General features: G+C 37.3%; 1 protein-coding gene across 1 annotated transcript in view; it reads right to left on the minus strand.

The window, feature by feature from the left end:
- The window catches only part of Gemin5 (gem nuclear organelle associated protein 5), a 45,290-nt gene that overhangs the window by 14,161 nt on the left and 17,595 nt on the right, over nt 1-13,534 (minus strand). Inside the window, exons 14-21 of the mRNA XM_026388277.2 lie at nt 11,872-12,011; nt 10,715-10,886; nt 8,438-8,665; nt 6,529-6,642; nt 6,010-6,132; nt 4,580-4,675; nt 3,600-3,737; nt 1,382-1,529 (exon numbers count right to left, since the gene is read on the minus strand). Coding sequence (XP_026244062.2) covers nt 1,382-1,529; nt 3,600-3,737; nt 4,580-4,675; nt 6,010-6,132; nt 6,529-6,642; nt 8,438-8,665; nt 10,715-10,886; nt 11,872-12,011 — 1,159 coding nt within the window. The remainder of the gene's footprint in view (nt 1-1,381; nt 1,530-3,599; nt 3,738-4,579; nt 4,676-6,009; nt 6,133-6,528; nt 6,643-8,437; nt 8,666-10,714; nt 10,887-11,871; nt 12,012-13,534) is intronic.

Genomic DNA, 13,534 nt, shown 5'->3' on the forward strand with positions numbered 1-13,534 from the left:
GAGAGCAAAACCCAACCAGGATAAGCAAAAGAAAATCTCACCAAAGCACATTATATCAAATTGCTGCAAATTAATGAGAGAGGAAAGTCCTAAAATGAGAAAAACCCACAGTTCCTGCAAAGAGAGAAATAAATTCAGCAGTCAAGTAAAGAACAATTCAAAAAAGGAGAAAATAGAACTGCTGAAGCAGTGATAAGACAAACAAACAAACAACAACAACAACAACAAAAACACAGAATTTGTTGCTGGCAGAACATAGTATAAAAAAGTGTTGGAAGTTCTTCAAGTGAAGACATTGATAGCAAATGGAAACTTGGATCTACGTAGAAGAAGAAAAATGCTTGGGAATAATAAACATGGATAAATATAAATGCTTAAAAATCACTAAAAGGTAAAGAATTATTTAAAGCAAAATATTCTTAGTGTAATGTGGGGTTATTACATGTACAACATATTAAATATTATATGAAAATAGCAGACAGGATGGGAAGAAGGAAGTACAATGATACACATGAAATAGTATAATATTACTTGAAAATAAATTGTCATAAATTAAAAATGCTCAATACAAACTCCAAAGCAACCACTAAAAAGTAAAGTATATACAGCTAATAAGTCAGTGTTACAGTTTTAAATTAGAAATTAAGGGGCTGGAGTTGTGGCTCAGCGGTAGAGCACTCGCCTTGCATGCGTGAGACCCTAGGTTCAATCCTCAGCACTGCATTAAAAATAAATAAAAAATGGGGGTATTGTGTCCAACTACAACTAAAAAATAAATTTAAAAAAATACTTAGAAATTAAAAACACTCAGTTCATCCAAAAGAAAGCTGGAAAAGAAGAAAAAAAAAAGAATGGAACAAATAGAAAACAAATAGCAGGGCAGTAAATTTAAATCAACCACATCAATATTTACTTTAAATATAAATGGTCTAACCTTCGAACTAAATGGCAGTGATATCAGACTGGAAAAAAACAAGACCCAATTGTATGCTATGTACAAGAACTATTTTTCTCATATTGTTTTTGGTAATTACATAAGTATTATAGTGAAACATAATATATATGGGAAAGATCTGTATCATTCTCAGGAATGTTGTTACTTCTAGAGAAGAGGGAATTAGGAGAGAATAGAGGAAAGGCATTTCAACTAAATGTGGATTGTTAGATTTTTATTTAAAAAAAAAGGGGGGGGTGTGTCAGGAGAACTTCTGTAGTGGCTCACAAGATCCTGTTTCATTTCACAGGTGGGCTTCAAAAGGGAGTTCCCACTGTAATAACTTGTTCATCTATTACCTGTTTTGTGTAGTTTCTTCATTTTATATTGCTTTAAAGAAGTTTATATTATGTAAAACTACTGGATAAATTCTAGGACCATACAAACCTGTAAAAGTGGTTTGACTTGAGCAGCTCCACAGCTTCATACACTTTGTGAATAGAAAGCAGATGAGAGGCAGCTTTGACATACTGATCCTGGAAACACAACTGTTTGGCAAAGGCTTCCACAGCCCATAGCCATACATGGTAGCCAGCTGAAAAAAAGGAAAGATAGTGGTTTAAAAAAAAAAAGGTTTATGGAAGGGGAGGAGGGAGCAGGTACATTTGGGCTGAAAATTTTGTTTTCCCAGATAATGCATTAAGCAGAACATTCAGATGTTGATTCAACTGCCATTACAGATCAGTTGCTTCTTTTGCCTCTTTTCACTTCCATGTTCAAAACATAAATAGTTCCTTTGCTTATAATATTCAAGAGACACAAAAAAGTATTAAGTTCCGGAAAGTGGTTACCCCCTTTGGGGTTAAGGGAAAGAGCAACTGGAAGGTAGCATGGGGTAACTTCCAGAGTTTATCTAGTGGTATATTTTCTTCTTTTTTCTCTTTCTTTTTTTGGTACTGAGGTTTGAACCCAGGGGGGCTCAACCACTAAGCTATATCCCCAACACTTTTTTTATTTTTAAGACAGGATCTCCCTAAGTTGTTGAGGCTTGCCTTGAACTTGTGATCCTCCTGCCTCAGCTTCTGGAGTTGCTGGGATTATAGGCATGAACCATCATGCCTCGTTGTAAGGATATATTTTTTGATATGGGTGCTGCTTACGAGAGTACATTCAATTTGTGAAATTTATTGTATACTCAAGATTCTTGCTCTACATATATAGCATAACTGGATAAAAAGTATAAAACAAAACTATACTTTATAGGATGGCATAAAAGGTTTCTTTTTTATCTTGGAACCTTTCTATCATGTCTTGCCCAAATTCCTTTCCCTTTAGGCAATATCCATTACCAAAACTTAGGAAACAGTCTATGAATATGTAACTACATTACTGTGTAAATACAAATGAATACTGCAATATTCCGTTGTGGACCTATACCCTGATTCTTTTCTGTCTGTATTTTGGATGTCCATTCCATGACAGAATGCATATAGCTGCCTCATTCTTTTGGTATGTACATAGACTTAATGTATGGATATACCTGCTGTAATCAGTCTCTTACTGATGCTGATAGACACAGAGGTTCTTGCACTCTCTGCTATTATAAACATCACTTTGATGAAAGTCATTCATGTATCTGAATATACTTAAATTCCTATAATTAGAATTGCTGAGCCAAAGGTTGTTTGTATTTTAATTAATGGTCAAACTGTCCTTCAAGAAGTTTTCACTGGCTATGGTTTAGATGTGTTTTGTACCTGTTCATGTGCTAGAGGCTTGGTCTCTACTGTGGCAGTGGTAAGAGGTGTTAGAACCTTTAAGAGGGGGGCCTAGTGGATGATAATTAGGTCAAGAGGGCACCACACTTGGAAAAGATGTTGATTGTATAGAATGGACTGATTCCTATGACAGTGGGTTCTTAGAGAAAGAACAAACCTTGGGCTGATGATATAGCTCGTATGTATATTCAATATGTGTAAAGTCCTGGGTTTAATCTTCAGTGTGTGTGCTGAAAAAACAAAATCCAAAACCAAAACCAAAAAATCCAAAAAAGGAACAAAAAATCCTCAAGAAGCCGCTTGACCCTCCCCTGATCTCTGGCTTACTGTCTGCCTCTGTTCTGCTTACAGTGCTACCACTATGATGCTTTTGACCAGAAAGTTCTTACCAGAGCTAAACAGACACTGGCATTATGCTTTTGAACCTCTATCCTATGAGCTACATAAGCTCCTTTTCTTTAGGTGTTTTGTTACAGTCACACAGAATGGACTAATGTGTCACCAATTATGCTTTTGGCATTAATGTGTCAATTTCCTGCCCTTTTGTGGGATCTGAGTTGAGGTATTAGCCTATTGTATTGTAGTGAATTGTACCATATTGTATTTAACTGCATTTATAAGTGATTTTAAGGTTGACACTGGTGAGCCATTTTTTAAACAAATATTTATTCTTAAGTTTTAGGTGAACACAATATCTTTATTTTATGTTTATGTGGTGCTGAGGATCGAACCCAGTGCCTCATGCATGCTAGGCGAGCGCTCTACCATTGAGTGCTACATTACTGTGTAAATACAAATGAATATTGCAATATTGCAACCCAAGCCCTGGTGAGCCATTTTTAGTGGTTATATACTAGATGATAGTACTTTTGTCAGAAAGAACATACCTACTGGTGCCATAGCCACAAGATTATCTGTCAGCTCCCCTCTTTCTGCTGCTGTTTGGAGAACACCCTTTAAATCTCCTTTCCAAAGCATAAGCTGGTGAAATAATTCTGGGTGGCCATTTTCCAAGTGACCTTTTCCTGTATGGAAGAGAGACAGTATTTGAAAGATGTTTCAGAAAATCTGTCTTCATTGATTTCTAAAAACAGGCAGAATAAAAGAGGAAATTAAACAGTCACTCACTTATGAATTAGTCACCTACCAGAATGATTTTAAGGGGGCCTGGAACAAGTGTGATGAGTTGCCCACTCAACCATTTTCATGTGCATCCTCTCACCCAAAATGAACATGTTTAGGGAATTATGATAATGCAGGGGATGGATACAAATATCCAAGTCAGGGGCATATTTGCAAATATGTAAAAGCATGGAGTTATGGAAAATAATATTTTTACAAAATAGCCCCCAAAGGAAAATGAAGCAAATGCTGCTTTGGAGGAGGGAGGGAAGTTAGCCAAGCATTAATGTCCCTGGGAATCCTTTTCCAATTACAACAGGCACTGAAGGAAGGAGGCAAAAATACCCATTCCTCACAATCTGGGCTCCTATCTCTCTAAGTAACAATGAGTTTCAGCCTTTTAATCTTTTAATAACTAGCCCCTGACTATCCGACCGGCATACCCACAAGTTCCAATGATGAAACCACCCTAATTGTATCCTATAAACCCCAAATCCTCCCTATAAATGAAGACCACTGTTGCATCCATGGAATGAGCCCCTACAGTGCCCAAGTGCTTGAATCCTCGAATGAATAAACGGCTTCTCTCAATCTGCTGAGGTTTCCCTGAATCTGCTGAGGTGTTCACCCCTCATTTTGCGCTTACAATGACAATAACAGAGAATAGCAGTCACAAAAAGAGGTGCATATAAATGTTAGGGAAGGATGAATACGGAAGGGATTATGTTGACTGGATTTGCCTCACCTTCAGTTTCAATCATTCTGTACAAGGTGGCCCTATCTGTGAAAAGCCCCAGGTGAAATCTTTCCTCAAGATCAGCAGACACATCCTCATTTAGCTCTGTTAATACAAAATAAATAGAGGAAAAAAAATAAGATTAAATCATCACATAGTTTGCTACATCTAAATAAAAAGCATGCAAAACAAAACTAACAAGCAAAGAGTGTCCTTCGTATTCACTGCCACACAGCTGGGTGTGGTGGTACACGCCTATTATACTCAGGAGGCTGAGGCAAGAGGATTCAAGACAAATTCAAGGCCAGCCTTGGCAACTTCATCAGACCCTGTCACAAAATAAAAAATTGAAAGGGTAGAGGGTATAGCTCAGTGGCAGAGTAGCTCTGGATTCAATCCCTAGTACCAAAATAAACAAAACTATACACTGGGACCTACTGCAAAGGTTCATTCTCTGATTTTCAATAAGGGAAACAATGTAAAACTATATCATTAATTAATTAAAGGAGGTCTTTGCAAAGATCCAAAGGCTACGTATAGTAAAAAAGAGCATAAAATATCTATGGCAAGACACAGGAAACTGATGATAATGTCGCCTCTAGGGAGGAAAAGAGAATTGGTTTTTTTTTTTTATAAGAGTGTCCTGTGACGGTGCACTCTTTTTTTTTTTTTAAATATTTATTTTTTAGTTCTCGGTGGACACAACATCTTTTGTTGGTATGTGGTGCTGAGGATCGAACCCGGGCCGCACGCATGCCAGGCGAACGCGCTACCGCTTGAGCCACATCCCCAGCCAGAGAATTGGGTTTTGGGGGAAGATTTACTTTCTTTTTAGACTATTAGAGTCTCATTTTATCATGTACATCTCTTACAACTCAACAAATTGAAAATAAAAAAAAAATAAAGTTGCTCAGATATCAAAATAATGGGCATTAAATGAGGGCTTTTTTTTTTTTAATTATTAGTTGCTCATGACAATACAATGATCTTGACATACCATACATTTAAATCAAATAAGGTGTAATTTCTAATTTTTCCAAAAATAAAAAAACCAAAAATAAAATAAAGGAACTGCCACATTATGAGTGTATTTCCAATAAGGAAAAATGGCACCTAAGATACTGTTCAATCGGGGAAAATGGTGGAAGGAGTTGACTTATGCTGAGATATTAAAGCCAAAATCCTGGTTTGGGCACAGAGATGGCTGGTAGCAGCTAGATGAGATTAATTAAAGCAGAGCACTACATATAAAAGGAACTGAACAGGGAGTCTGACAGCAGGGTGAGGGGGTGAAAGTGGGTGCAAAGGATGCCAAAGAATGCAGAAACACAGAAAACAACTTTAGAATCTGTGTGCTCATTAATTTAACAAATAGTAAGCACCGATACATGCCAGTTCCCAGAAGACTACACATGGGTCGAGGAAATGTATTTCTGTACCTCTGCAGTGCTTTGCAGTTGCTAGCACCAAACAGTCGTGATGAAGCTCTTCTTTGGACCTATGGTCCAGGCTTGTGCTCAGAGGAAGCATGGAACGAGCTTTTCTCTTTTTGATTAAGGCTTCTGAAATGTAATCAAAGTACAGAGCGTCTTAAGAGCAGATCAGAAACACAACAGAATGATTACCTCTTATGGGATTGCAACCTTAGCTAGAGGGATACTACTGGACACACAAGTTCTTACTCCTATAAACAAACTTTCATATTTAATGTGCACACCATGTATAAAATGCCCTTGGTAACATTTATGAAGCAATGTATCAACTATCAACTCCAAAACGTTTCATCAAGTGCTAAAATAATGTTTAAAAAGAATGAACCCGATGGAAACACAATCAGAACACCCACAAATATTTAAAACCTCAACAAACCAATCAACCTCAAATACTTTTTTGAGTTCTCAGTTGCATGTAATATCTTAGGATGGTCTAACAAAGTATTTCAATTATTAGATACTGACCTGGCTTCTCTTTAGGTGGCTCCTTTTTCGGTAAAGTGACTTTGTTATTAATAGTGACTTTTGACTTTTCAAAGCCTGAGGAAACTGGAGTACTAATAACTGGTTCTTTAGAAACTGCACCACAAGGGAAAAACAGGAAAAATGTTTGGGATAAGAATAATGTAGAATTCGTTTATATATTATATATATATATATATATATATATATATATATATATATATATATATATATATATATATTTAATTAAGAGCTTTATTAGGCCTAGCAATGTAATTTTATCTATTACCGAAACATGCTTTGGAAAGGACGTATGGGTGGTCTCTCCTCAGCCTCACCAACTGGCTATTTCAGAAACCTGTACGTTTATTATTCAGAACTTCTGGATAAGAAAAAGACTTCTAGCCTCTTTAACTACGTTATCCTCAAACTCTACTCAGGTGATAAGTTGCTTTCCATATATTTAGGTCACTAAATAGTAATAACATTTATTATGTAAACAAGAAATAACTATTAGAGAATATTAAGTATACATGTTACAGAATCATAACCCATAATCCTAAACATATTTTTTTCCTTAAAAAACAAACAAAACCAACATACAAAAAACCAGGGCTGGGGTTATGACTAGCATATGCAAGGCCCTGGGTTCGATCCTCAGCACCAAATAAAAAATAAATAAAATGAAAGTATTGTGTCCAACTATTCCAAAAAAATAAATATTTAAAAACCAAAAAATGTAAAAACAACAACAAAACAAAACTTGCTGGACAGGGTGGCACAAGCCTCTAATCCCAGTGGCACAAGAGGCTGAGGCAGGAGGATCCTAAGTTGAAAGGCAGCCTTGGCAATTTAGCAAGGCCCCAAGCAACTCAATGAGATCCTGTTTCAAAATAAAAAATAAGAGCTGGGGATGTGGTTCAGTGGTTGGGACCCCTAGGCTCAATCTCTGATATCAGAACAAACAAAACCAAAAAATCCTGTTGACCTATAGGAGTAAAGAACATTTTGTATAGCCATTCGGTGATATGAAGACATTCTGATGAACCTAAAATATAAATTACGTTTTTAGCTTTTTTTTTTAACCCAAACTACGGGTCCAGCAGCCATTCTTTGGGACACAATGAGTCAGGGATGCCTCTATACTATATATTTTGGTTGCACCGATTCTGCCACATTAAAAGTAGTGTTTTAGAATTAAACATAAATCATCAGTTCTATTTATACTGTCTTCTACCTAATCATATTTTTTAGTTGGTAACAGGCATCCGATATTTAAGGTTGTATATAAAAGGATAAAAGTGTTAACACTTTACTTACCCACAACAATTTACTTATCCTTAACAACTACTTCTCTTCAAACATGAACTAGAATACATTATTGAAAATTAGTGATGGAATTTTTTTTGTGTGTGAAAAATCTGAGAACTGCCATATAACTTAACTGGATGGAAGAACTTAACAACTGATCTTCAGTTTCCCTCTGATAGGCAGAAAGGTAGGAATGAGCTCCAGGGAGGATGGGTGGGAACTCCTGAGTTCCCAGAGAGGTAGTGGCTTATATAGTCAGATTTTTAAAGGACAGTGGCTTCTTTGAATAGATATGACCAATAACGTCATACTGTTAAGACCTTTTTCTGGTATTCTCTACAGGGTTCTATTTCCTTTATTCCTTCAGCAAAGATGTTTATTTTAGAGACTTTAAAAGCTTTGAAGAAAACTAATAGTTTTCAAAGGCACCAAAGACACCAACCACAAAGACACCAACCAAGGTTGCTTGCTGGGGAGTTGGGAAATGAGGAAAGAAAGTAGTTGGGAAATAAGGCAAGTCAGAGACAGAAATTTCAGACTGAGTAAGAATCCAGCTCAGTTCCCTAGACATGAGTTAGTGGCACCCAGTATCTGCACACACCCATTAAAGCAAGGCCACAGGGTGACTCTGGCTCCTGTGCTTCCTCTTCCCCTTCCTGGTCTGACACTCCATTTTCAACAGGTCCTGAGTTCTCCTTTATGCCCTCTTCTTCGTTCCCGTCAAATGACTCTTGCTTTACCGGCACTCGGAAGGTGGGCTTTTTCTTCTTTTTGGCCTTTGGCTTAGGTTGAGAGAGCCGTTTTTTCTCTAATTCAATACTTTTTTTGCCTGCAAAAATCACAAAAAAAAACATAGGCTGAACTACACATTCATGGTTAAAAGTGCCCTGGGTGGTTCTCTCTAGTACATCATTATATTACTCTTTGCTCTGACAGCCTTACTCGCCTTACTTTCTTTTCTTCCCAATGAAGTTTTATAGTCTTATTATCACAATGTAATCCAAGCCTTTTGAGATTTCATTAAATCATAAATATAATGCCTGATTACCCCTGAATAAGTCAGTGTGTGTCCTGCTAAGAAAGACATTTTCCAACATCACCATGCCATAGCCGCTGAGGTCAGGAAATCAATGCTGCTACACTATCACTATCTACTCCCCACACTCATTAATCAACTTTGCTAACTGCACCAATGGTATCTTTACAGCAAAAGCAACTGAACCAGGACCACCCACTGCATTGGACGGTCCATGCCTTCAACCTGGAAGAGTTGCTTAGCTTTTCTTTGACTTTTATGACTTGAAATTTGAAGATTACAGAAGAGTAATTTTGTTAATTTCCCCTCAATTTGGGTCTGCCTGCTGTTTTTTAAAGATTCAGGTTATGCATTTTCAGCAGGAATACACAGAAGTGAAGCTGTGTTCATTTCAGGGCAACCTATGAGGTAGCATATAATTTTTATTTGTTCCATTCTTTGGTTTAATCACTTTAGGTTAATAGGGCATACTGTAGGTTACCCACCGAAAAAGTAAACTACTCCTGTTTATTATTAAGCATCCATGGATTTTTTTTTTCTTCTTTTTTCTTTCCCCAGTGTTAGGGATCAAACCTAAGGTCAAACATTGCCACTGAACTACAAACCCGCTGATGTTTCTTGACTAAAAATTGTTACAATGACTGCTGAATATCAATCTGCATTTTTCTCTGAGGAGTTCAATTTCAGAAGGTGCAATGTCCCGTGGGAGGATGCTGTGCTTTGGGGTGTGCAGGCATTCCTGTGGGGATGGCTTCTTTTCAAGATCCCATCATTCACTCTAAAGTCATCAGGTGGCATAAGGAAGTCTTGCCTCCCACTTATTTAGGCACTCATTTATTTACATCAGTATGAATTTCTTCGTTAGATTATAATTTGTTAGTGTTACTCATTTTTTAAGTTTTTATTCTTATTTTAAAATCACCTGTATTGTGGAATGATTTAATACAATAAAATACCCACCTTTTTAATACTTTGATAAATTGTGACAGATCATAATTGTGTAACCCACCACTATGAAATGCATCCCCGCCCCAAGCTATCACTGATCTGTTATTACTCTAGTTTTGCCTTGTGTAGAGCTTCATATAATTAGAATTATATAGTATGTAGTCTTCTGTGTTCAATTTCTTATGCTCAGCATAATTTTTTTGAGATTCACTAATTTTGTTGTTTATCAGTACCTTTCTATTCTTTGATTTGGGGACTGAACTCTGGGTCTCGTGCTAAGCACATGCTCTACCACTAAGCTGTATCTCGCCTGTTACTTTCTCTTTTATGACCAAGTGGAATTCTATTGCAGGGATACTACACGATTTACTCATTTATCAGCATTTGAGCTGTTTTTAGTTTTTGGCAACCACAGATAATGCTGCTATGAGCATTCTTAAAGTCTTTATGTGAACACATAATTTCATTTCCTTTGGAGAAATTTCTAGTTGCTTAATATATTCTAATTTTTCCAGTTGCTTATGGCCAGAGTGGAATTTTCCTTTTACTTATTTTCAAGTTCAAATCCTCTCAGATTTGGTCAAGCTGGCTTCTGTGTCCTTCTGATGTGTCTCCTTAATTCTTTGAGTTCATCTTTCCTTTCTGGCATAAAGGAAGGTTCTAGGTTCATATTTAGCAACCAAGATCTGACCCCTAGGCACACTTGCTACTGTCTGAGGGTGTTGTTCTCAGCCCCCAAAGCCTGCCTGCTTTGCGTGGGCTGCAGACCCCTACTATCCTGTGCTCCTTCCCTGCATGAATGTCTTCCTTGCTTGTCTCTTATAAACTCAATTAAGAGAGCAAGAGAGAGAGGGAATTAGGCAAGCATTGTATGGGTTCCATGTTCTTACTGACCTTGAGGAGGCCGGGAATGAACTTGCATGGAAGTTAGCCATTTGTATACACAGAAGTCATCTGCCCCTGAGTAGATGCAATCCGGATCCAAAGGAGACCATGCCACACAAAGCAGTCGGCCTCGATGTCCTCGGAAATTATAAAGAGGCTCTTCTTGGAGAATATCCCATACCTGAAACCAGAAGTCACATACATGACAATAAATTTTCTGGTTATTCTATTGTTTGGGGGGCATAATTTATTCAATTAAAAAATCCGTGGGGGGTGGCTAGAGTTGTGGTTGAGTGGTAGAGCACTTGCCTAGCATGTGTGAGGCACTGGGTTCGATTTTCAGCACCGCATATAACTAGGTAAATAAAGGTCTATCAACAACTAAAAAACAAACAAAAACCAAAACCTGTGGGCTCTTTATTTCCTCATGTGGTTTGTAATTTCTCTCTTAGGAGTTCAATTTCACAGTACTATTTCACGTGGGAGGCTTATATGCTCCAGTGAGTTTAAGTATTCCTAAGAAGGAGATTCTGAATGGGCTTTTATTGATGCACCATGGATCACACTGTTCCAAACCGGATTTATCTGCTAATATTTGGCCTGGGGCTTCTGGCATCATGAAAAAAAAAATCCATACCTACATTAGAAATTGGAGTTCTAATTTCCCATAGGTAATTCTTTTGTTCCCAAGTCCTTGGACAAATGATTAGCTGCTTTGTTATTTCTTTAGTTATCTTTCTGTCCAGTTCACAGAATGCAGGCCTGTCTTCATGGCTCCCAGTTTGTGCAAACAACTGAATTACAATTCAATACTGAGACAGAGACCAATCACAGATGTTAGTTCCCTAGCTGCTATGGTCAATTCTGGTTTTAACACCTAAACTCCTTCAACATAGCTCTGGCCTGGCAGCTCATCTTTATTTTCATTTTTGGGTTTGAAGAAAGAGAAGTTTTCACATCAATTTATCCTACCATATTCATGGTATGTCACCCGGCTTGGCCTGCTAAGGGTCCAGATAAAACTAAAATGCCTTCTAGAGTTCAGATAATCTCTTTCTGTAGAGGGTGACAGTGGAGATGGAAAACATGTTCACAACTGGATGGGGAGGGGGAAGAGGACAGAGTTTAAATTAGTGAGAGCCCAAGGGGCCAGGACAAAACAGTACCTGGGCTGTACCATCATAGGAAGCAGACACCAGCCTTCCATCATGATGTGGGCTCCATGCCAGACTAGTGATCTTGGCCGTATGTCCAGAGAGGGTCCGGTAGGGCTCTGTAATGGTCACTGGAGCCTCAGGATTGCTCTCTAAAAGGTAAGAGAAAGATGTTACTGCTACCTTAACTAGCAATAACAAAACAAAATAAAACAGACTAGATGAAGGTGTTAACTCTTGTTAACGCGCGAGTCAAGATTTTGTCAGATCTGATTTTTAGCAGATAATACTGTTCGTGGCTAAGTATATGGGCCTATTAACAGGGTCTGGGCAAATACAGGTTTAACACAAAAAGTTTTAGCTATTATTATTTCCTTCCAGAAGCCATCATAATGAAAATAATGCCTTTTAGATGTAATCCTATGAAGTACATATCCTTAATGGTATGGTATTCTAGATAAAAATGTATAATCTCAAGCTAATTATGAGAAAATCCCAGATAAAACCAAATTGTAGGAACTTGTAAAAAACAACTGTTTTGAGCTGGGAATGTAGCTCAGATGGTAGATTGCTTGCTCACATGCACAAGGCCCTGGGTTCTAATCCCCAGCACCACAAAAAAAAAAAAAAAAAAGTTCACTATTCATCAAACATAGCAAAAATGCTAAATGAATCTGGCAAAAGGTAGATGAAAGTCTTTGCATTCTTATTGCAACTTCCTTTAAAAACTGAATTATTTAAAAAAAAAAGAAGATAAAAATATCAAAACTAGGATGGTAGCTGGGTGTGGTGGTACACTCCTATAAATCCAATAGCTTAGGAGGCTGAGACAGGAGGGTCACGAGTCCAAAGCCAGCCTCAGCAAGAGTGAGGCCCTAAGCAACTCAGTGAGACCCTGTTTCTAATAAAATACAAAATAGGGCTGTGGATGTAGCTCAGTGGTAAGTGTCCCTGAGTTCAATTCCTGGTACCCAAAATGAATGAATGAATAAATAAATAAATATTTAAAAAACAAAGATCTGTGCTGCTATGAAAAATAAGTTAATGTCCTTTGCCAAAGTGGATAATCACAAGGACAGGATTGGCTCTTTAACAATGCTCCTTAGTTATAGTGTATCTACTATGTATTATTACAACCCTAATGTGTCTAAACTTTAATACTTTTCCCACATTGCTTTTAATTCAGGAGAGTTACTATTAGAATAAAAAAAATTTTTTTTGTTTTTGTTTCAGAAAACAAAAATTAGTTCAACAGAAATTAAAATCAACTGTTTTCACTATTGCTGAAAGAAATCACTCTGCAACACTACGAACAGTTTAGTGATAGGTAATTTCTATATATTGAGGGAAAATGTAATCCCATTTCCCTGATATTAAAAAGAAAGGTCCATTGGGGCTGGGGTTGTGGCTCAGTGGCAGACCACTTGTCTGGCATATGTGAGGCTCTGGGTTCGATTCTTAGCACCATATATAAATAAATAAATAAAATTAAATTAATTAAAGACAAATAAATTAAAGATAAATAAAGATAACTAAAAAGAAAAAAATAAAGAAAGATCCATTAGGTGAGGTGGCTCACGCCTGTAATCCCAGTGACTTGGGAACCTGAGCCAGGAGGATCCCAAATTCAAGGCCAGACTGGTCAATTTAGCAAGATCCTGTCTCAAAATGGCTG

This window comes from Urocitellus parryii, chromosome 1, assembly GCF_045843805.1.
Source record: "Urocitellus parryii isolate mUroPar1 chromosome 1, mUroPar1.hap1, whole genome shotgun sequence".
Taxonomy (NCBI): domain Eukaryota; kingdom Metazoa; phylum Chordata; class Mammalia; order Rodentia; family Sciuridae; genus Urocitellus; species Urocitellus parryii.